Source organism: Merops nubicus, unplaced genomic scaffold (assembly GCF_000691845.1).
Source record: "Merops nubicus isolate BGI_N331 unplaced genomic scaffold, ASM69184v1 scaffold24776, whole genome shotgun sequence".
Lineage (NCBI taxonomy): Eukaryota > Metazoa > Chordata > Aves > Coraciiformes > Meropidae > Merops > Merops nubicus.
The window spans coordinates 45,516-69,856 of NW_008617557.1; the positions used below are offsets into that span (position 1 = coordinate 45,516).

General features: G+C 38.9%; 1 protein-coding gene across 1 annotated transcript in view; it reads left to right on the forward strand.

Moving 5' to 3' along the window:
• JAG2 (jagged 2) overlaps positions 1-19,867 on the forward strand; it is a gene marked incomplete at its 5' end in the record, with an annotated part of 40,988 nt that extends 21,121 nt beyond the window's left edge. Inside the window, 19 exons of the mRNA XM_008943192.1 lie at positions 131-244; positions 1,072-1,185; positions 1,751-1,864; positions 2,402-2,448; positions 2,712-2,885; positions 5,187-5,337; positions 5,642-5,806; positions 6,391-6,504; positions 7,873-7,986; positions 8,354-8,467; positions 9,261-9,377; positions 10,132-10,159; positions 11,226-11,311; positions 12,261-12,374; positions 12,559-12,674; positions 14,304-14,549; positions 14,846-14,977; positions 16,001-16,157; positions 19,034-19,867. Of these exons, the coding sequence (XP_008941440.1) occupies positions 131-244; positions 1,072-1,185; positions 1,751-1,864; positions 2,402-2,448; positions 2,712-2,885; positions 5,187-5,337; positions 5,642-5,806; positions 6,391-6,504; positions 7,873-7,986; positions 8,354-8,467; positions 9,261-9,377; positions 10,132-10,159; positions 11,226-11,311; positions 12,261-12,374; positions 12,559-12,674; positions 14,304-14,549; positions 14,846-14,977; positions 16,001-16,157; positions 19,034-19,506 (2,690 nt within the window). The remainder of the gene's footprint in view (positions 1-130; positions 245-1,071; positions 1,186-1,750; positions 1,865-2,401; positions 2,449-2,711; positions 2,886-5,186; positions 5,338-5,641; positions 5,807-6,390; positions 6,505-7,872; positions 7,987-8,353; positions 8,468-9,260; positions 9,378-10,131; positions 10,160-11,225; positions 11,312-12,260; positions 12,375-12,558; positions 12,675-14,303; positions 14,550-14,845; positions 14,978-16,000; positions 16,158-19,033) is intronic.
• Between the last annotated feature and the right edge of the window lie 4,474 nt (positions 19,868-24,341).

Consider the following 24,341-nt stretch of genomic DNA (forward strand, 5'->3'; position numbering starts at 1 on the left):
GCTCCTCTCCACTGCCCATGCTTTTGATCACTTTTAATCAGAAAGCAGTTTCTAATCATGTAAGTCCTTCTTGGAAGAGATTGATAGTGGAAGAATATTTAGCAAGAATTTCTTTACCTTTTCTTCCCAGCGGAACATGCTTGTGTGTCTAATCCCTGTGCTAATGGTGGAATTTGTCATGAAATTTCATCAGGCTTCAAGTGTCACTGCCCGTCGGGGTGGAGTGGACCAACATGTGCTATTGGTGGGTATGCATTTACTGGTGACGGGCCTGTGAGGTTTGAAGGGTTGATAAAATACTTGATAATGCCATGCCCAGTGGGTCTGGTATTTGGTGGTAGTCTTTTACCTCACCTGACTTCTAACAGCTGTGCATTGGGAAGCTCTGAAAGGATTAATGGTGCTCTGCAGCAGCCAGCAGTATCCGTTTGATGTGCTTGAGATCTACTGGTTATCAAAAGTATAGCTGGGCCATATAAGAAAAAGTCTTGTTGCCAAAGCTTGTAGGACAATTTCTGACTCTTTAGCCTGTCCAAAGCAAAATACAGAATGGGTTAATTTTAAGAAATAAAATGTGAACACGGAAGCTTCTCCCATTCTTAAAGCAGTCAAAAAGTACATTACTCATTTAAATGCTTAAGTTTCTGGTTTGGAAGGCAGGAAAGTAGTTAAAAGAGACTGTGGATCTATGTATTTGGTTTGCATGTTGCCTGTGATTTCGAACACATGGCTTTTATTCATTTTTCAACAGCAACTATCATAAAAACAGAAAGCACCCCAAAAAAAGGCTAAACCTGCGTCATGGTCTAGGAACATGACTTCCAATTCCCATTTTCATTGTTGGCAGATGAGCTGCATCTTCATGCTGTTTGCAGATAGGGGACAGACGAACTCTGAATTTCCTACCTCAAAGATGTGAGAAAAGACCTAAGAGTCAGATTAGAAAAGTCAGTCTGCTTCTAAGATTCTTTATGCATTTTCCCCCTTCATCGTAAAATAACTAAAAAGCAACCCAAGCAAGTTAATCCAAGTTGTGAACGATGTAATCGGAGGCACACTTTCACTTTCCAGATATTGACGAATGTGCATCTAACCCTTGTGCTCAAGGAGGGACCTGTATTGATGGAATTAATGCATTTGAGTGTATATGTCCACAGCAGTGGATTGGAGCAACGTGTCAGCTTGGTAAGTAATTACCATCTGAAGTTTTGAAGGCTAATGGAGATTATTCCTAAATAATTAATAACTCTGTGTAAGTGTTTCTGACATGATTTTTATTGAAGAAAACATTGTAGGTGGGTGTTGCTATTGGTATCTGAGCTCTCTTTTAGTGGATTTTAGAGCCAGAAGTTTCAAGTGAACCTGTAACTGTTTAAGCCCAAACTTAAGCTTACTTATAATAGCTCTTCTAGAATGCCTGATAACTTTTCTGTTTCAAAATCCAGCATTGGTGGTGGTAGCTTCTTCATGGTGGCAAAACAGTGACTATAAACTTATGGAGGCAAGGGAGGGATTTGTCCTGACTAACAAGTAACCTTTCTGAGTTTTGGCAAAGGGAAAAGATAACATGCATGTGCTACTATAGGCAAGTGTGCATTAAAAACTTACGTTATGTAAATGGTTTTAGTGCCCTAGCAATGTATAATAGGAGCTTCTGATGCTTGGATTGCATGGAAACTTTGCTGGGTGCTGTGGTAATCTGTTTCTGGGTTTGTTCTTTATTCTTTTATTCTTTTATCTTCTTTCACAGATGCTAATGAGTGTGAGGGGAAACCCTGTGTTAATGCTTACTCTTGCAAAAATCTCATTGGTGGATATTACTGTGACTGCATTCCAGGATGGACAGGAGTAAATTGTCATATCAGTTAGTATTTCTTTAGTATGTATGTTGATCATAGGATGTTTATTCTTTAAAAAAGATTTCATGATGAATTACAAGAAAAAAGTACTTGTTTTCAGGACTTTTCTAACTTCCAGCAATGTAAATTAAAATACTGTTTGAAAGCGTTATTTGGAGATGTAATTGGTGTTAAAATGAGCTTAGATGTACACTTATATAAATATAATACATTTCTATGTGCTCATCCCTAATTGAGAATGATACCATGATTTCGTTTAAAATACTTCGTAGCTAAAATGTTAGATATTAAATTAGCTGATACCATTTTATTTACTTTCTTTTACACTTTAATAAAAATATGTAATATGGACTATGTGATTTTCCATTACCTATGTTTTTAAAGTAAGAATCTCTTAAGTTATCAAACATCCTTGCTTTCTATTGAAACATCCAGAAAAGTCCTTTCTGAAAATCAATTGTTCCCCATTTTCATGCTAGACTTGTACTTCACAGCTTAGTCTTCCAGTACAAATTCTAATGCCTTGCATATTTTATCCGTAGATATTAATGACTGTCATGGACAATGTCAACATGGAGGCACTTGTAAGGTAACTCTTGTTTATTACGTGCCATGTTGAAAATTAATCTTGTTCTGGCTAGTGATGAATTCTGTGGTTTGGAATTACAGGTGGTTAAATGAGGTTAAAAGTGTAGTGTCACACTTGCAGACTCTCACACTGTTTCACATAATTTTATGTGGTGCTACTGCTGTTCACAAATGCTGCATATAGAAGTAACTGGAATTCCTGCGTGCAAGTTTTATCAATAAAACTTTCTACTCTCCCCTTTCCCCCCCCCCCATTCTGTGAAGGATGAAGTGAATGGCTACCATTGCTTGTGCCCTCGCGGTTTCACAGGAAAAAACTGTGAGACAGAAACAGATGAGTGTGACAGCAATCCGTGCCAAAATGGAGGCCGGTGCAAAGACCTGGTGAATGGATTCAGCTGCCTGTGTTCACAGGGCTTCTCAGGAGTCTTCTGTGAGGTGAGGGCAGTGATGACATCCTTTCAACACTTCTCACGGACTGAATTCTGGAAAGACGTGTGTCTGGGTTTAAGTGGGAGTAACTCAAGGCTAAAGCATTACTAATGTAGCTGTTACTTGATACTCTGAATAAGCAATTCTGTTGTGCAGTGCTGCCATAGTGGCTGTAACACTTGAATTTGCAGCCTGATGAACTACAAGTTTTTGGACATTGGTGTTGTCTCTCTTAAATGTTTCAAGGCTGCAAGTATTCCTTAAGCTTGAAACATTTTCCTTTGCAGTTTTCAGGACCTGTGTCCTGTTGTTACACTAGAATATTTTAGGTCTTCATTCTAACAGCTCTGAAGTGCATAACTGAATTACCTTTCAAGTAATCCTGCCATGCTTTCCATAGGAGCAGCCACATAAAGGTGGACAGAAATGCAAGATCTCAGAAGTGTCTGTTTGAGATCATTCTAAGGACATGTAATTCCAGTGCTTCAATAATGATTCAGGTCTGAAATACTGAAGTGCTAGTGATAATTTCTAAAGTACTTCATGATAATGATGATCTTCCTCTTTTTAGTGAGGACATTAGACTTTTCAATATAAAATTATATTGCCTTAAGTATGTACTTTCTGGCTTTCACTGATCGCCAAATTCATGTAAGTGTTAGGGTTCACAAGACAGCATCAGCAGGAGGCATTGGGTTGGAATTTTGCTGGATTTGCTCCAGAATTTTTCATGGAGGACATTGGAGTGATTTCTTCTAAATGCTGAAGTAATTTGATTCAGTAGTATTTGCATTGTTAAAGAAACAGTACCCTCCTTTTATTCAAAATTAAAAGGGGTTGCAAATACTGACCAGTTTAATAGAACCCTTGCAGTACCTAATAGCTCATGTACCAGTTCTACATAAGGATCATAACCTGAGTGATCTGTTCTTGGCTGATTCATACCATACTGTGTAATTAAAATTTTAGCAAATCTTCCTGAATAATAGAGGGGAGTTGGCTGCTTGCCTTCTGTGTTGCAGGAAATATTTACCATTAATTCCAGATGCTAAAGGACCAGCTACTGAACTTGCACTGGGAAGGGGAAATTTACACTAAAGGAAGGAAACAAATGGAGACATCTGATAGAGGAGATCTGAGAATCTTTCTCAGACCTTAGCTATTTTTTGTAGTTTTCTTTGAATGTTCCATGCGAGAGCATGAAATAGCTTACTGAAAGTCTTTCTGTTGCAGCTGGAATTGTACATGCTCCTCTGAATTAAACACTGAGCACTGCTTGCGTTCCTTCTGTTTTGGTTAGCTTTGAATTTTTCTCCTATTCAGCTGCAGAACTACTAAGAACAGTGACTGAATCCACTGTTGGGGTTATATTTGTATCTGCAAGGCTGAGAAAGCTATCTTTCTCACAAGAGATGTGAAGAGGGAAAAATTCACTTGAAAGGAGGAAAGCAGTCCTTAATAACAATTTGGGAGGAAAGATTCTGTGATGTAACAACCACCTTTGAGGCCGATTTAGAACATCATCAGTCGGTGATCTTGTGTGTCGGTCTAAGATATAGAAGAAGCAGGATTCCTTTGCTGCAGCAGTCCAGCTGTGTTAAGGATTATAATGTGAAAGCTCTGCTTTAAATTTTGGGTTTTTTTGAATAAGATGTGTTCAAAATATAGCTAGTATTCCTGCGTGTAAATTGGCATGGTGATAGTATTTGTAAGAATAAGGCCCAGAGGAGCTTGGTCTAACTAGATGTACTTTGAGCAGGAGGTGAGGACTAGCTGACCTTTAGAGGTTCATTCCAAACCAGGTGGTTCTATAATAAATTCTGTGTTAACTGGGGTGGGGAAGAGAAGCTTCTCTAGAGAACAAATTTATTTTTTTTTTTTTTTAAGGTTCTGTGTGTTTTAAGTGTCTTGCAGACACAAAGTTGACAAGTGTGCTGGTATATAGTTTACAGCACTTAGTATGTGAGTGTTAAGGACAGAGAAGTGGCATATTATGATCCAGAATAGTCACAGTAAGATGTCTGCTAATGGCTTGTTCTTCCCTAAGTTATTGCAAATATGCTTATTCAGCCTCCTGCAAAGGGATATCTTTTTAGCAGTATCAGAAATGCTTTGTGTTAGGAACGACTAAAGTAACCTCAAGTTTGTCAGTGTTGCAGGGTAGAATGTGATGTTTATGATTCATAAACCCTCTTAAAACTTGAGGTTCCTCCTACATTAGCTTTATGTGCGTCATTGGCAACACAGATAATGCTGCTGACTCCTGGGAAATGGAGCAGCTGCTGCTAACTGTGGTCTCTCTTACAGATGGATATTGATTTCTGTGAACCTAACCCTTGCCAGAATGGGGCTAAATGCTATGATCTGGGAGGAGATTATTATTGTGCCTGCCCTGATGACTATGATGGAAAGAATTGTTCTCATCTCAAGGACCACTGCAAGAACAATTCTTGTAAAGGTACCTGCTGTTGTCCAGAAACTTGTCCTAATGTATTTGTGGTACATGCAAAAAAGAATAGTAGTATTTCTGGGAGTAGCATAATGCAGGAACTTGCTATTGTCTTCCTTTGGGCTTTGTGAAGTAGTGAGGCAGTGAGAAGAGCTGCTTGTAACTGTCCTTATGTATAAAGAGGTAGAAAGTAACTTCTAGGTAATGTAACCTATAAGTTGTCCTTAGTCCTAATTTTTGGATAGCTTTTTTAAAGCTACAAGCTGGTTGGTGATGCAGTTTATTAGTCTGATGATATACCTCTCATTCCTAGTAATAGACAGCTGTACAATAGAAGTCTTCACTAATACTACCCAAGAAGGAATCCGTTTCATTTCATCTAATGTTTGTGGGCCTCATGGACGGTGTATCAGTCAGCCAGGAGGGAATTTTACTTGTGCCTGTGAAAGAGGTTTTACTGGAATATACTGTCATGAAAGTAAGTAGGGGTTTCTTTTATTTTGTTGCATTAAAACTTTCTTGTTTTAAAAGTTCTGAAGCTTTACAATATAAAACATTAAGATTATTATAAAAGTGCACAGAGCATTGTTTCAGGTGTGCTGTTTGAAATCTAGTTTCTTCTGGTAGCAGTTGTCTTTGTGGTGGTTCACACTTCGTATGTGAAATAAAACTGGTTTTAGTCCAACTTCAGTGTGAATGTGTCCACCCACTACCATTATGTATAGTCTTCCAAGAAGCCGTGGGTTTCTCCAGCATGGGCATGAGGAGGAAGGGACAGACCCACTGACAAGAAGCTTAGGAGCATGTGTGCTGCTGCTCTAGGTATTTTTTTTTTAATACCCAGATATTTTTGCGAAGTAAACTTAATACTCTGGTTTGATTTGCTATGAGAGAGAATATATTTAGAAACCTTAACAGGCTTTGCAACAGATGTTTGAGCTGTTCTTTTGTGTGTACAAATGTAGTATAACTTTGTGTTGCTTTTCCTAGAGACACAAGTATATCACCGCTCTAGGCAGGTGAAGATGGCTTTGAGCAATAATTGTTGCCTTTTTGTCACAGATATCAATGATTGTCTTGGGAAACCTTGTAAGAATGGTGGGACATGCATCGATGAAGTTGATTCATTTCGATGTTTCTGCTCAAGTGGCTGGGAAGGAGAATTGTGTGACACAAGTGAGTACTGCTGAGCATTACAGGGCTGAATACTCTAGCTTTGCTGTGACTGTGGTAGTTGGTACGTGGTTAATAATGGGGTAGTTTCTCTGTTCTATAATTGCAGTCTAGCCAGTTTTTGCAAAAGTATTTTCAAGAAGATTTTTGTGTAACGGCTTTAAATGCTCAGTTCCTTTAATAGGCCCCCAATCTGATACTTTGGTATATGACAGGATGTATCTTAGGAGGAGAGAATTTCTTTTTCTTCTGAGAAGCAACAGTGAATATACCCTGTTAGGAGATCTACTCATTATATTGCTTTTATTGCTATAGGCACATACATCCTTAGTACTTACTGTGTATAGAAGTTTGTCCCTTACTTAACCTACTTATACACAGTAGTTTCCAAACATGAAAAGCTTTTTAGCTTTAAGCCAGTGGAAGCTATAATGTACTTCCACCTTACTAAAGGAATTTATAAATTTAATATATATTCCTTTAGTAAGAAAAGAATTGTTCAAGCCTGAATTTTTTAATTAGTGAATACTGTGAGTCAGTGTTTCGTATTCTGGGTTCAGTGGAAGCAGGACCTTACTCGTGCTGCCCTGTCTTGAGACATACTGGCCGTAGCTAACAAAGAAGTGTACTAAGTCAATTCATGGTTAAGTTACCTCAGAGGAAAGAAAACTACAGTCGGGTCTTTTTCTGCTCTGAATGAAACCCCTTCTAAAACATGACAGCAAGGACTTGCTGAGACTTACTAAAAGATGTGTGCAAATTGATATGGGAAATAAAGACTGAGAAACTTTCAGCAGCTATCACTGTCAAATCAGCTTTTTGTGTGGTCTGGAATAATTATGTTCTACCTATTGAAATGTTTGTCTTGAGTGAAAAGAACATTCTCTAAAATTCAGGTATGTATATATGTTTAACATATGCATACACACATACGTATGTATGTGCCTATATGGTTAAGCCATCTAATGGCTTTAGCTCTCTTTTGAGACATAAAGCAGGAGAGGGAGCCTTAACTGTCTTGTGGATGTCCAGGGTTACGGCTCTTTTTCAGGACTTCATGGTCTGTACTAGAAAGCTTTCTCTAAAGTTCAAAGTACAGCTGTTTGCTGAAAAAATGAAACTGCTTTGGTGCTGTCCTCAGAACCCATACTGAATGATACTTTTTCTCTTAAGCTGTCAGAAAATCTTTTGTAGTTCATGTTGTGTATTAAAGCAGGGTTTTTTCCTTGCTTATGTGAAGATAACCCCACAACAATTAGGAACGCTGTCTTCCCAAGTAGTACGTAGTTTATTTCCTCTATAAATGAGTATGTTATACTTTCTCATGGCTTTGGCTAGGCTTGATCTGCTAATTTGAATAACTTTTTCTAGATTTCAATGACTGTTCTCCTAACCCATGTCACAACGGTGGCCGATGCATTGATTTGGTAAATGACTTCTATTGTGAGTGTAAGAATGACTGGAAAGGCAAAACTTGCCATTCACGTAAGTGTTCTTTGCTTTGATCTTTAGTTTACCCAAAGATTTGTTCTTCTCAGGAGACTAGAGTTCCTGAAATTTAAAATAAAACAATTACAGTGAAATAATAAGCACATTTTCGTTACCTCTTTGTTTCCCAGCAGCAAAATGGAACATTTGAAAACTATATTCCTTAATGTAGTGAGGTAGAGTTGTAAGAGATGCCCTTAGATTCCACTCTCTCACTTGTTTCCTGCAATACAGCAAGTGGAACTATGCGTTTTTAGTATTGTTGTGTTTTGATATGAAGTGTCTTTAATTTTATGATTTAAAAAGTACCTGGTGAAGTCAACAAGACCAATAGCAATTAAAACTGCTTTATTGTGCTGTGTAGGTGAATACCAGTGTGATGCAAATACTTGTAGCAATGGTGGAACGTGCTATGATGATGGAGATACATTCCGCTGTTCGTGTCCTCCAGAGTGGATTGGAAGCACTTGCAACACTGGTAAGCTTTTTAAATCATCTACGGATAAAGCCAGGAGTAGAGGAGTGTTTAAATAATACTTACCTGTTTAGTAAATAGACACACTAGCTTGCTAGGTCAAAGTTGGTGGTGACTGAAGGTTACAGTAAATGCTTCCAGTCACCTGACATGATACTAAGTTTTAGGAAGCTGTTCTCCACAGACTGTGTACATGGTCTTTTGCACAGCTTCTCCTGAGCAGATGTGGGACCCTTGGGCTGGTGTCTTGACTTCTCTTAGTCTTTAGAGACCCTGTGTAAAGGGGTTTTATGGGGAGCTTAGTCCCCCAATTTACTTGAAGGTTCCTAATGTGAATAAGTTTGCGATCGAGAGGCGTATGAGCAAACATACGTGGGAAGAATGAAGTTAAGTGATTCTTCCTCAGGGATTTGCCAGGGTTACTGCCTGCTGTAGGGAACTGCTCTTCATCTTTCTTCCTAGTGTTTTATTGTGAAGGACATGCTGTGACCTCTTGGGTAACTCACTGCTGAGGTGGGGATTTGTGGTATTTGAAGAGTGCTTACATAGATGGGGAAAAACAGATAATCTGTATTAAAAAAGTTTCATGGTACAATCAAACAATTGAATGGGGATGGGGTGGTGAAGGTAGGTGAAAGATTATCATGCCATGTAACTATTTTTGGAGTCTTTTAAACTTCTTGTTAAGTCTTGCATTGTTGACTCAAATGATGTTCAGGATTGTGATACTGATATCAATCCAGATGATAGGTACCTTTTTTTCTGTGCTAAACAGAGACATTTTCTGTTTTTAAAGCTAAAAACAGCAGCTGTATTCCAAACCCTTGCATGAATGGTGGAACATGTGTTGGCAGTGGAGATTCTTTTTCTTGCATCTGCAAAGAAGGCTGGGAAGGGCGTACATGCACACAGAGTAAGGCTTTTCTCCTTTCTTCCCCTGCATTTCCCTGGGATAATATTAGGAGTGTCTGGCACAGAGTTGTTAACTGAAACAAAGCAAGCTTATAGGGTTCATGTGCCAAAATATCTGAATCATTCAGGGTGGGAGGTAGGTAAAAGGGATGCTTGAGACATGAATGAAGAAACTGTCATGCTGCTTTTTGCACATTTTTTTCATCCAAGGTGTAACAAAGGAAGAAAAGAAAAAAAAAAAAATTAAATTTAAGTTCTGTTTTTACTCTACAACTGCTGTATACCCTAATAAGCTGTTTTAATGCTGACAGTGCTAGTATAAATGCTAACAAAATAATTCAGAGCTGTTTATAATGGGAAAGATTTAAGAAATCTGACTAGTTGCACATACTTTGGCACTTCATATGTGTAATCCTTTAGAAAGCTTTTAGAGCCTGGTGGAATTATCCACTACTAATGCAACCAATACCCTGTTTTATTTCTGTTGTGCTGCCTGTCAACCTGTGCTGTTCATATGTGCAAATACACTGAAGTTGTAAAGTTTTACATTTGCCAGCCTACTAATAAAATTTAAGGTATTTTATTGGTCTGTTAGACGTAATTGAATTTCCTTTGCAAGCGTGGAAGAAAGTTCAATTCTGTATTATTTTCTTTATTTTCCTTATAGAACATAGTGTCTCTTGGACTTTAATATTACACATTGAAAAATCAATGTGCCACTAGTTACACTAGGCTGTATTCTTCTTTTTTAATAGATACCAATGACTGTAACCCTCACCCATGGTAAGTATGCAAACTCCACTTCTGTACCTATTGTGAAAATAAGACTGAGTACAAATAGCATGGATTGTAATTCTATGATTACCATTCTGGACTAGAACTAATCATACCCTAAAATAATTGAAGCCAGCCTCTCTAAAAGCCTTAAAACAATTTTTTGCCATGCCTATCTATTCCTTGACAGCAACAAAGACCACAAAAAAAAAATCCAGAGTTGATTCATATATAACAGATAAAACTATTTTAGTGTAGTCTGTGTCAGAACTGAGTAGTAATTACTATGGTCTGAAATTAATCAGGCTTGATAACATTTCAAGCATCTACAGTTGCGTTTAGAATAAAAATGAGAAATGAAAAACCTGTTGGTTTACATTACATAATTTGATCTAACAGGACATTTTATATTATCTAAAATACTATGTCTAAATGTATTTTAAAAACTAAATTTTTTTGGAAGATACAAAGGGAGGATTTTGTAAATATGGAGGTTGATATTTATGGCTGAAGGGCAAAAATGCTGATATGTTTACTGAAGCCAAACGTTCTACCGTATCTTTCTGTTGTGGAGTCTGATGCAATAAACCTGTACTTGGCATATAAAAAAAAAAAAAAAAAAAAAAAGAAGAAAAGTAAGCTCAGGCGTTCTCTGCATTCACTCTAGAATACTGTTTTATCTCCTTGAGTTCTGTTGATACACTTCCCCACACATGCATGTGCTTTTGTAGGATGTTGTTTCGGCAGGTGATTTACTAAGCAATACTGTTTATTTAACATTATATTTTCTCTGATGATGGGAATGGGTTTTGCCCCTAATCAGCACCAGCAAGTTTAATTAACAAAACTTTAATTAGAGAGCAGTTAAACAATTTAGATGGCTTATTAAGTAGACTAGTATTTTGAATTAGGAACTTTTAATTCTGCATTGTTGAATAGTGAGAAAGTACTGTGAATAGGGACAATAGGAATTTGCATTTGAACATGCCACACAAGACCTATGGTTTTTGCTCAGCTTTAGCCTAGTGCATCCACCCCAGAGCTTGGTGTAAGGATGGGGTTGTTATTTTTACAGCTACAATGGAGGCATCTGTGTTGATGGTGTGAACTGGTTTCGATGTGAATGTGCACCTGGGTTTGCTGGTCCTGACTGCAGAATTAGTAAGTACCTGTACGGGTAAACATCTGACACGTTGTACCACTCTGATGCAAAAATCAAAAAAACTGTGACCCTTTTTGCATTAGGTTAGCTGAAGTCCAAATCAGGAAGCAGAAACCACCTGTTAAGTCATCCAGGTACTGATACTCTCTGAGTATCTTCACTTTCTTAGTCTAGTCCTTTTAAACATTGATGAGTTGATAATGTGCATCAGTCAAAAATTGGTGTTTAAACAGTATTTCTGAGGGATTGGAGTGGGCCTGTGACTCACATCTGGACAGGTTGGTTTCTGTTGTTTAAATTAAAGCAAATTACACATTGCTGTGCATCTGAATGGACTGTGCTTCCCTGCCTTTTTCAATAGATTTGTATGGTTAAGCCTCTGAACCTTTGAAGGTTGGGCTTTTTAAGAGGCTGTTGTGCTAAGTATGTGCTAAATTATCTACTCACTATTTCAAGGTTAAGAAAAGTAACATCAAATGCCTGTTACAAACTAAGCTATTACTCTCTGGTGAATTGTATTGCAGTAAGTCACCTTTTTGAGCAGAGTTGAGCCGATTCATTGTTCAGCTCTTGCACTGTGATAACTTCCTGAAAGCGTGTGCTTTTCTAGGAAGCCTAAATGACTGAAATTAGTGCCAGAACAGGATGTAGAACTTCAGTTCTGTAGCTGAATGTGGAGAAGACATTAGCACCTTCAGCACCTCTGCTCTGTGAGATGCCATCATGTGACTGCTTCCTTGATCACTAGAACATCAATTAGGGTGCAACTATGAGAAATCTGTTAGAAGGTACTGCTGAAATGGTAGAAATATCCAATTAGGAGATGAATTCTGAAGCCAAATTGTCCTTTGCTTGTTAAGAAAGCAGGTATTGTCAGATGACATCTCGGAGGAGGTTTAATTAATGTTCTGTGTACTTGTCATTGAGTTTTGACTGTTTTCTGTCTAGATATTGATGAATGCCAGTCTTCCCCTTGTGGATATGGTGCCACTTGTATAGATGAAATAAATGGATACCGATGCACTTGTCCCCCTGGAAGAATTGGTCCTAGGTGCCAAGAAGGTATTCTTATATCTGCTATCAATCTTTATCCAAAAAACTGTAGGGTACAATGTAGCCAGTATAGAGTGTTATATACTGTAGTCTGATATGTAAGAAACAGAAGGTAGCATTTTTGTGATTTTAATTTTGTATAGCTTCAGTAACTGGAAGAGGTGAATTGTCTAAGTGTGCTTTTTCCCCTCAGTGATTGGAATTGGGAAGCCTTGCTGGCTTAAAGGACTGACCTTTCCCCATGGCAGCAGGTGGGATCAAGAGTGCAACAGCTGCCACTGTCTGGACGGACGAATTGACTGTACCAAGGTAGGCATTTAGATCCATTTTCTTAAATCCTCCTGGCTGAGATGTTGTTCGTCATGTACAAGTTAACCTTTGTGGTTTTGCCTCCTAGACTCTTGCATAGGTCTCCCTCAAACTGCCTTTGGTTAAATGAAAAAAAGTGTCTGACTCCTGTAAAAATACTTACAGGATTGTCTTTATATTCATTAGCTACTGTCCTGCTCTCTACCTGCTAGAACAAGCTCTCTAGGAGCAGAAAGGGACTTTTTTTGCAGAAAAGGAAATATAAAGTGGAACGGAATAATGATCCCTCTAAGGATAAATCTCTCTGCCAAAGATCTGCAAACACAGTTTTAGAGCTCCTAATTTTGTGAAAAATTAGTTTCTGAGGTAAAGGACGTTCAGGAAGAAAAGTTTCTTCAGTGGGTAATAATGGCCTTTTTGTCTTGTCTTTTAGTAAGTTTATGAATTGACAAATTGTGCAACCTTTGTATGTTTATTATGGACTATATCCTGCTCATTTTGACCTAGACAAAAAAAAGACTAGTCTAATTGCAGATTGAACCTGTTGGTATATGTGCTCCAAGCCTTTCAGCCCTCCTGAGATAGCGTTTCTCAGTGGATGTGCAGCATCTGTGCAGCTTTACCTTGCAGCTGGAGAGATAAGATCAGTGCTGCTTACAAGCTGTAGGGCCGGGTGGGTGGCTCCAAAGGATTCCTAATAGCACTTAGAGCATTGCCTCACACAGCAGTCTCCCAGGTTCCACTGGAAGCACCAGTTTAAAAACCTCTTGATTTTAGTAATCTATCCAGCTTTAGTCTTACTTTGTTTAGCTAGGTATGCATTGTAGGCAAAAAAATAACTAAACCTTGCACTTAGTCATTTAGAAATGCTATTTTAGACTCTTTATGGTGGTGTGATTTCAAGTTTGAGATGTCTTCAGAAGATAACAGTACTAGAATCTCAGAAATGGTGGTGTGGTAAATGTAACTTATCCATATATGGTGTTTGGTTCTTTCCTGTGTAATGGAACAAATATTCTTTCTTGCTGACAATTGTGCTTTAAGAAATCCATAAGTTCCTGGACTAATAGCTACATAGTGTTACTAATAGGTGTATGGTGTTATGTAAAATTTTAAAGTTTACATCATCAAATGGAGCTGTGTTTGGAAGTGACTTCAGGGTACCAGCATATTTGGGTTTTTTGGAGAGTATGGTTGAAGTGATGGTGCTTGTCACCAATGTGCATGAGCTCTTAGCGTCTTCATTTTGTGTCAAAGATCCTCAGTATAAATACTGAAGAGAAATTAATTCTTGTGGAGGTCATTCTCTTGCTAGACTAGTTCAAAAGAAATGCCTGAACTTCTGTATAACTCAGTTGTGGTACAGATCCATGCGTCTCTAGGCAGATACGCCCTGTCAGTGGTGTCTTGGGTCATTTTTTGCACAGGTTTTACTCTTTTGTCCGTACAAAATGTCCTTATTTTGTGGAAAAGCAACTCCATTTGCTACTAGGACTACAGCAGTATCAAAATATGGATTTTTTTTTTCAGTTAAAAGTAGATCATGAACATCTTACGTGATTTGCTTGGTTTTATTTGATGCATAACAGCAATTAACTGGAACAGTACTTTGTTCTTTTCAATTTATAGGTGTGGTGTGGGAAAAAACCTTGTCTGTTACACAGACACTGGGATAACTCAAATAACCAGTGTCCCATGGGTCAAGAATGCCAGGAGAAGTACATGAAATGTTTTCAGCCACCATGCACGGACTGGGGAGAATGCAGTGCCTCTGAACCTCTGCCTGCCAATATCAAGTGTCTGCCTAATTCCGGATACTTGGACAATGACTGTGCTAGAATTACTTTAATTTTCAATGAAGACAAAGTCCCCCAGGTGAGAACAGAATGATTAATGACATATGGCAATAAATGTAGGGATATATTCCACGTTGAAGCATGGAAGACTTATGACAGCAAGGAGTCCTATTAAAAACATTAACTTGCAACCTTTATTATTAGACTCCTCTGTTGCTATTAATTATGCTTTGTCTACAGGGTAAGGCAAAGTTAGGGTTTGTACTGAATATTTTCTTTTTTAAAATCTTGAACTACCATCTTGCATTTCAGTTTATTTTTAATTACTATTTTTTACTGGAACTGAAGTCATACAATCTCCTTTCCTTCTAACAGGGCACGACAACTGAAAATATCTGCTCTGAAATCCGGTATTTACCAGCCACTAGGAGTGTTTCTAGGGACAGAACCCTGATCATATTATGTGATCTCTCTTACTCCACAGAGAGTGCAGTGGAAGTTGCTATTGTAAGTATGAGATTAGTACTTATATATATAGGAAAATGTTTTCTTGTTAGTTTGGGTTGGGGAAGAGGTGGTTTAAGCTTGTTTCACGTCAGTGCAGGTCCTACAATCTGTGGCCTAGTCTGATGGCAAGGTAATTTCGTGATCTCACAACTTCCTGTAATGCTAGATAGATAGATGAAGCTGCAGGTTTCATTAATGACAGAAGGCTACCACAACCTCCTGTTGAATTACTCCTAAGGACTAATTTAACCCAAATTAGTGAACAGGTGCCTATTTATTCTGTCAGAAACTTTGGGCTATTGACCTTCTTGGTCAACCTGCAGTTGCAGGTGGCTGGATTAGATCTTGTGAAGAAGTTTCTGCTGTGCATTTGGAGTGTGGCTGCTTCAGGATGCTCAATATTTTAAATACTGAAGTGCTAAGTGGGAAGTGGAAGAAGGTGCAAGTTGATAAAAGGGAAGTAACTGTTGCCCTACTGAGCTAAAGACTTGCTTTAGAGGCATTTACAGCCCAGTCACTCAGTGCTGGTGTACTGCTTAGCTTCTGAGAGAGTTCATTTTAACAGTACAGTGTTTATCTAGGCAGAAGCTGGACTGTCTGTGTCTACCAGTACTGTAAAGAGTATGCTGAGCCATGGTGCAGGAAGCAAAGTCTATGGTATAAATAGAGCAGACTGTTCTTAGTCCAGGCTTCTGTCTAGATAATCCACATGTCTTGAAGTGCTCCAGACTATGAATAAGTTTAACTCAGTAGCGTAAGTAGTGTAGAAGTTGCCTGGCTTTTATTTGAGGTGTGCTAGATTAGCAAGTAGGCAAGTTACCCACCAAGAGTGAGACTGCATCTGCAGTTTAGATGGAGCCAGCCATGCTTGTGCTACAGTAGACTTCAAGGCTGCTGTTTGTAACTACTGTCAGGCAACTTCAACCTGGTGAACTCAAATAAGAGGCAGCTGGAGTTAAACAGTAGATTTCCACAGTTAGGCAATTACAATAACTTTCTGTTTTTCCCTTTCACTCCCTGCAGTCTTTTGTCCCACGTCGAGATGAACAAGATAACAGCCTCATCCAGAACGCTGCCAACACGATAGTAAATGCCATCACCAAGCGGCAGAACAGCACGGTTATGCTGGCAGTGACTGAAGTCAAAGTGGAGACCATTGTTGTTGGGAATTCATCATCAGGTGAGGTTCCCAATGTACACATCCTCTGCGTGCAAGCTTTTTCTGTTCCCTTACAGTTGAGTCTTTTCTTTACACGTTGGGGAAACCAATACATTGGGTTGTTTCTTTAATTGCTGTTACTAACAGAAGAGAAAGTGGCTTTAAGTGTGCTTATGTGCTAGTTTAAACTTAACCTTGTCCCTAGTATGATATCCCCACCTACTCTTGCCATTGTTTTAGCTCTGACTTCCAAGGCTGTTCTCCTGTCTAAGCATACCTCTCACAAGGTCAGGAGTTCTTAATATATGCTACTGAAATCCTTTCAGATTCTGCTACATTAACCTTAACCCAACCTCGGTTTTTGATGCTGCTGCAGTATAGAAACTGAGGCTGTGAGGTAATGAAAATATGGGGAGGGAGAAGGCACTTAGTCTGATACCAAGTCTCATCTGAAGTACTTATATGTTATTTACCCTAACAAGAATTAAAGATGTCTAGGATATTCCAGTATTTGGTCGTGATCATGTAAAGCTTTGGTCACTTATTCATCATGTTTCTCGCTAGTGCATGGATGGCTTAAAATGTAATAATGTTCATTCCTCTTAATGAGGGTACAGTGTGATTGGAGAGACTTTTATCTCTGGATATTGGATCTCCCAAGAGCTATGCCAAAATAAGCAGCTGAAGATTTTTGCATGCCTGTGTTCCTGTCTGGGGAAGTCTTATGGAAGATCCTCTGGTAGGCTCCAGTTCAACTAAGCCCCAGAGTGGAAATCTTACAATGGTAGGAGACTTTCCCAACTTTTCCTAGACTTCCTCAATATAATCTTCTGGAAGATCTTCCACCCATCGTCCAAACAATTAGTAAATTGCCTGGTTCCACTTCCCTTGCTTTTCCCTTCTAGGGAATGCCTTTCATCTGTTAGTCTTGGCAAATGTACTAATTTCCTCAGCTCCCCTGAAGGAGTGTACCAGCTTTGTTCTTGTCTTGAAAAGAAATTGAATGATGATAAAGAAGTGATCTGAGATTCTGACATACCTCACCCTCTCTTTCTTCTGACTGTATGTTAGTCCCTATCTCCCTAGCATTCACTTTGCCTCCCACCCAGTAAGATTCAAAGATTCTCCTAAGAAAGCAGATAGATTTTGACTTCTTGCAGCTAGTGCTAGAGAGTGGTTTCCAGGTTTCTCATTTTAGTATGGATGCTCAGTATTGATCACTGGCCCCTAGTTCTTTCAGAGGATTTATGAAATAAACTGTAACCTGGACTCTCATGTTCTTTGATTTGGTTTGTTTTATTGTTACCCCTTCATTGGGTGAGGTAGGTGGAAGCCTATCACAAAAAGGTGTAAAGCCCCGTGTCTGTGTTGAGTATCTAATTAGTGGGGTGCTCAAGGGTCTAGATGGAGATGATCTTTAGAAACTTCAATTTCCCCTAGCTTTACCAAAAAGTGTTCTGAATTTAGAACCTGTATACAGACAGGTCTCTGTGTAAGCGCCTTTTATGTAGTACGCTTGGATCTGCAGTCACATGCTGAAATAATAGATGTGATAGCAGTGAGAATGCAAGCTTTGTATTCTAACCCTGGAGTGGCTGGTTTGAGGAGCTCCTTTTTCCTTGAAGTATACCTCCCCTTCCCTTCATGGTTTAGTCTTAAATAGCTTTTGAAAAAATGGAGAATGCTCCTAAGAGTACAGTCTTTCCCCAAACTTCTAAAATAGTTTTTAGATCCCTTGAGACAAACAGTGTTCAGTTTATTCATTCCCCTTTACCAGAAGCAAATATTTGAGCATGCATCATATTCCACCTAAGAATCTGTTCAGAAGACAATATAATGTTGGAGTGAATGACCACAGTGTTGAAGCAGCTGGTTGGTTTTCTGTGGCCATTTGCAGATTATTTTGAAAGCAGTTGTCTTAAAACTGCAGAGGGAATTTGCATTTAGATCAGAGGTTAGAATGGTAGGTTGACAGCATTTGTCTGCAGAGCTTTTGCACAACCCTCCTGTCTCTCCAGAAACCAAAGCACCTCATGCCTTACTGCCTCTTACCATGTGTGGATTCTTGCTTAACAAGAAGAACAGAAAAATATTATTGTCCTGTCTTAGCAATAAAGCCCTTGGGAGGGGGAGTCCAAGTTTGCATGAGTTTTCAGGAATAGTTTCCTAGAGAAACTATCTGGGTCTGTGTGGGGTTTGTGAGTGGGCATGTGGAGAAAGGCAATTGCCTCATCTCCTTCTGTTTATTCATTGGGTGGTGAAGACTCTTCTCTCTAGCGACAACATTCTGGTGTTGCCTTACTCTGAAGTAGAATTGGAAGAACCTAAAGAGAGTGCAAGATTGATTTGGTTACATAGCTCTGACCTGAATGGGTTTTGACATAACGAGTACATAAATATCTGCAGATTTGATGGTAAAGGACTTTTATTGCTGATAGTAAATGCAGGACATATTTCTGATGCAGGTGCCAGTATTTCTAAAGCAACTTAGAGGCATATTATTCTTTGTAGCCTGCCTCTTACAGAACAACTTCTGAGTCATTGCTGAGGTCTTCTGGAACAACATAGCTTAGGTGCTTGCGAAAGAGGTGCTGCTTTTATAACCAGCTTGTCTGTTGGAGGGGAATAAAGATCTCAAATGTAGCATTTAGTCCTCATCATTAACAGGGAAAACCCTTACTTAGTTTGAACTACTAAAGAGCCTTTCTAGGTGGACTGGCACATTCAGACAGCATCACTGTGCTGTAATGGCATCTTACTTCCTTTGTCCTGAAACTTTGTAGGGCTGACCTGTAGTTCTGTATGGATGCTTCTCTTGCAGATGACCAGTGCCATACATCTAGTTCTGTTAACTCAAGACTTTGTGGTTTTGTTTTTGTTTTATATTCACCCTCTAGATTACTTGGTTCCCATTCTCTGTGCGGTGTTTAGCATTGTATGGCTGACTTGTATAATCATCTGCGTGTGGTGGACTCGGAAGAGAAGAAAAGAGAGAGAGAGGAGTCGTCCTCCCAGAGAAGAGGGTGCCAATAACCAGTGGGCGCCATTAAATCCCATAAGAAATCCTATAGACAGATCTTACAGTAACAAAGACATTCGCTATGAATGCAAAAACTTCATATCTCCTCAAAAAAGAACTTGTGATGCAGTAGAGGAGTATGTAGAATATGAGGAAGAAGAGGACGAAGAGGAGGAGAGAGATGAAGAAATGGACAAATTCCTCTCTCACAAACTCGCAAAGCCTTCGCCGACAAAGGCGTCCGACACGTCGGAGAGCAGTCCAGTAAAGAAATCCCATCAGATAGGCAAAATGGACAACAGATCTGTAAAAAATGTGAACGCATCCAACTTTGAAGGCAGTAGAGACTAACCTGTACTTGGGTCGTGGGCAGACTGCGCCTGCGCTTACTGGGGAGGGGAAAAATTGGCATCTCCACTTCGCATCAAGGACTAAAAATATCTGGAGTCAAATGTTCATAGTTTCTTTATTTTGCGTAAAAAAAGAAAATAAATAAAAATAATAAATAAAATTTATTTTGTTTCTTTAGCCTTGTATAAATTATTCAATGACTGTCAGATGAAAAAAATGAGTAATCTTTGATAGTTGCTATTTTTGTAAAGTTTACTTATAATACACTCGCTGTGTGGCAGAGGAGAGGTATTTTCAATATGTGTAAAGTTTATTACAAAAGACTGTACACTGTTTACAGAATGTATTTCTTTTTATTACTTGCTCTAATTTAATGGTGGCTTTAAAACCTCCTGGTTGAGGAAATTGTGTGAACTTTAAACTGCTTTCTTGACTTTGAATCTCTATTAATGGCAGCTCACTGCACTTGTTACGTTAGTAGCTTCTGTAAGATTTTTTCCAAATTTGCCTTACTTTGTAATAGGAACAAAAAAAAATTATAGAGATCTTTCAACTGTGGTTTAAAAGTGGCCTTTTTATTTCTGTTGAATTACTTTAGAATTGCAGTATTGAAGCATGTGACAAGTGCCTTGAGATTAAACTTTTTCTATAGCAACTGTCAAAGACTGCCATAACAATATAGTAAATTGTGAGAACTCTAGGTTCCCCAACTAACACAGTTTATTTTCTAATAGTGAAAGTGCTTTTTTGTAAATATGTACATATTAAATGAATCACTCTGTATATTTGATTTAATAACTTAAATATTTTGGTCTTTTTTTTACATGTCATTCCTTTTAATTTATGTTGCAGAAAAGGAGGTTTTATGGCAGTTTATAAGACTTTTTTTGGTATTATGTCCAGATTAGAAAATGATGTTAATACAATCAATGTTAGGAATCTGTTGGTCATTTGTATTTACATAGGAACATAACCACTTACGTGTAAATAGATCCAGAAATGTTTGTTTATCCCCATGTTCAGCCCATCTCAAGAACACTAACGGGTGCATCTACTGTACAGTACCAACGCGGCGAGGCATTGTTTTTTCTTTTGTGAATATGTTAATTACATGTGGTATTACTTTTTTTGCGTTTAAATACAGGCCTAATGAAGGGAACAATATTTTCCTCAATCTTGTTTCTGTTGTGCTTTATTCATCTTTCGCCCTAAAGAAAACAGGCTGGCAAGCTCAGAAGATGGGAGTACCTCATTAGAAATGGTTCTTTGTAACAGAAGGCTTATGCATTGGGGTTTTTTTTTTAAAGGCTTTATTATTGCTATTAACTGGGCAAACTATAAGTTTATTTTAATTACTCAAGAAGCGTAACACTACATACAGCTAGTTACCCTGGCAGTGAGAGGGGCGGATGTTGGAGAGTATAAACTGGCCCACAAACAATGTAAAAGTGAATGTTTTGAAACCAATTATTTTATACAGGAACGCAGGATTTGCTTTGCAGGATCTTCTGTTTTAGTACTTTTTTTTTTTTTGACATGTTCTTAAAAAAAAAACCTTTCAGAAAAGAAACTATTTATTAAAGCATTTTATAATGATGTTTGTTGTAACTTTTTTACTTGTGCTAAATATTCAAAACTTATTTTGATAACCTGGTTAGGAGTTAGTTTAGAAAAGGGTACTATCCTTCTCATGTTCCCCAGTATAATCCTGAGTATTTAAACCAAAACCACTTTTTTTCTGCTACTCTTGTAACTTTTTGTACTGTAATGCTGCTGTCTTCCATAATCTAATAAAATGATTCCCTCATTGTGTGTAAGATACTTCAGATTGTGTTTGCTTTCTAAGTGCTTGGAGTTCTGGCATGAGGAGGCTGAAGGAAGGAGGAGTGGAAGCCCTGATTTAGTAGCAGTACTTCCTGAAAGCCAAGCTCTCAGCCTGCACCCGAGCACCCACGCTTCCTGAGCCAGCCTTGTCCCCTGCCCACTGCCAGGCCACTAGCAGTGAGCGTAGGAGGTGACATCCCCCATGGGCTCTGTGCGTATGATGCAGCTTTTCTGACGTGGCTCTCCCCCAGCTGCTCAGCAGAGGCTTCTCTAAGTTGGGTTTTGCTGCTTTGGGTGATGAAAGGGCTGTTGAGTATGCAGGGGCTTGAGGTATTCCTGCCAGACTGAGCTGGATTTTCAGTAATAGTTTCCTCCTCTTGTTTTGTTACTGTTTCCCTTGGAGCATTGGCTTCTCTCTCACCTTGGTAAGTGAGAGCTATTTCTAAGTTGGTTCTCAAAATCAAATTCTATTGTTACCTTTGATTTTTCACTTTTCAAATGTCTGTTTCCTAATCCCGAAAAAAGGCTGTTAGAGGAGGGAAGGAGGAGGAGGAAAAGCCAAAGCTGAGATAAGGAACCAAGACTGCTTTTCAGTGATGATTCTCTAACATCAACTCCATTGTGCATTGGGAAAATTCAGTGGCTGCCATTAGCTCCTCAGAAGTAGTGGCAGCAATGCAATAACCGTTCAGGACAGTGACAGGTTAAAAAGTGTCATTTTTTTGTAAGATGTGTTGTTCTCAGTCTGCAGGATTTGTGAGTACCTGCTGCAGAGAGCTACTTCTGATACTCTTAATGTACTTAAAATAGCTGAGACATCGCTCCTTGTCAGGGGTCCCACATGGATACAAATAACTGTAGTGGGTGTTGCTGCTGTAGGCCAAAGGAGAAATAGATTTGTATATACATCCAGAATAAGGCTGTGGCTGCTCTGACTCACAGCAGCCAGCTGGGACCCTGCTCCTGAAGGCACAAGTTCTGCTTCTTCACGTCACTGAGGTGGTGTACAGTAGGGTGACCATCACCTGCTGTTCTGAACAAAGGGTTGGGGCATCCCCTGACAGCCAGTACTGTGTCCAGGGTTCCCCTGTGGATTTACAAAACCAGCATGGACAAAGGTTCAACCTAGAAGAGCTGTTTGCCTGCCAAAAATAAGAATTATTTTATGCCACCTTCATGTGATGACCAAGGGCAGCCTATGTAGTCTGAGATACATGAAAGATGAACAACCACGTGAACTTCTTAACTTGCATGGTTTAGCCTTATTGCCCTACGCAGTTTTTGTTTTTATTTTTGTGCTGCTCTTAATTATTTTTCTTCTCCATGCACTCCACATTACATCATTCAGTAGTTTTGTTTCTTCTCACTTATTTTTACATGAAATTATGAAGTTGTACATCTCAAATTCTTGCTGGTGCACATGTTAAACACTACATTACTTCCAGAATCTCGCCTGTTACAAAACTATGTAATGAGGAAAAGTAATAAATTGGCTCTTTTGGATAATTCCAGGTTATTTTTTCTTCTCTCAATGCTCTTGTCCAGACCTGATGCTAACCTGAAACACTTGTGGACTCGATTCTTTCATCCGTTTCCTGTTATTTGGTTTGTTCTCCAGCAAACCATATAATTAGTCCTTGTGACTTCAAAATATGCTTGGATGGAACATTAGTTCTTAGATCAAAATAACTGAGTGCTGCTCCATACTTTTTCAAGAACAACCTAAGAGATGAAAAGCATTTTGGTCACAGCCTTGAATGCTGCAGAGGATGCTAGTTGTAACACTAGTTGTGAGGTAGCTTAGATGGTAAGGGGTTGGGGTAGCATGGAATTAATTTGCACATGAATTTGGGTTTGTTCAGTCACGTGTGATATCTGTTTTTGAGTGCTGATGGGCTATCCTTTGGGTGTGACAGAGAAAGGATGGGCCTGAAGGGGAGTTGATACAGCTTGTGAACTGTCCTAGGCAGTCTAGCTGTGACCTTTGAGGGAGGGCTTATGGGTGCGCAAGAAGGGCTGAGGTTGTCTTTTTGTGTTTTCTCCTTTCTACAACAGTAAAGTAGGTGCTTGAGTTTTTCAGTAGAAATCTTGCTCTTGCTTTGGAAAGATTATGTGCATCTCAGACTTGCTCTGTTCAGTGCCACAGAACAGTCGGTCTCTATCTGGCCTCTTGTCCTAACTTCATCACAGATGGTGGAATAAAGAATGGGTTTATAAAACAGCAAAGGAACAAATGGTGCCCTTGGGACTGAGAGAGGACTAAATCCTTCCTGTGTTCATCCCTTTTACAGCACCCATTCTCATACATATGTTTCTATAATGGTAAGTGGGACTTTTTGATCTGTATACAAGTGTTTTCTGTCAGCACAACAGGGACCTAGACTAAAAGCAAATATCTCTCTTCTTTGAACACTTGGTTGTAAACCTCTACTTGCAATTATATGTTTATAAATGAACATCATAGGTAATCTTAAATAGATGTCTTCTTTCTGCAAGCATCGCTAATTTTTGTGGTTCACTGGGTCACCTTTTCTCTTGCAAAAGCCAGTAAAATTATAGAGTCATTAAGGTTGGAAAAGACCTCTAAGATCATCGAGTCAAACTATCCACCCAGCACTGCCATGACCACTGAACCATCATGGTAATCTAAGTGGTTTATCTGAGTCTCCTTTTTATACTCGATACTGCTTCTGGAGAAAGAAGAAACAGACATTGTGCAGGGGGGTGTCTGTATTCATAGCACCAAGTCAGTCTGAAAGAAATTGCTTCAGATTTTTCTAGATGGGGGGATTGTTAAAATGTTAAAGAGGCAGTCTGCAGGAGCTGTTATGCGTTTGTTTGGATTAATGATACTCCATCCATTTTAATCTTTAAAATCACAGATGCAGGGATTATGTGCTTTTCTGAAAACAAAACTAAGATTTCTTACCTTTTCAGTGGTGGGTAAGGCAGAAGGAGCACTTTGCAGCTGTAAATGTGACCATCTGAGGCCCTCCACAGGCAAATAGAAG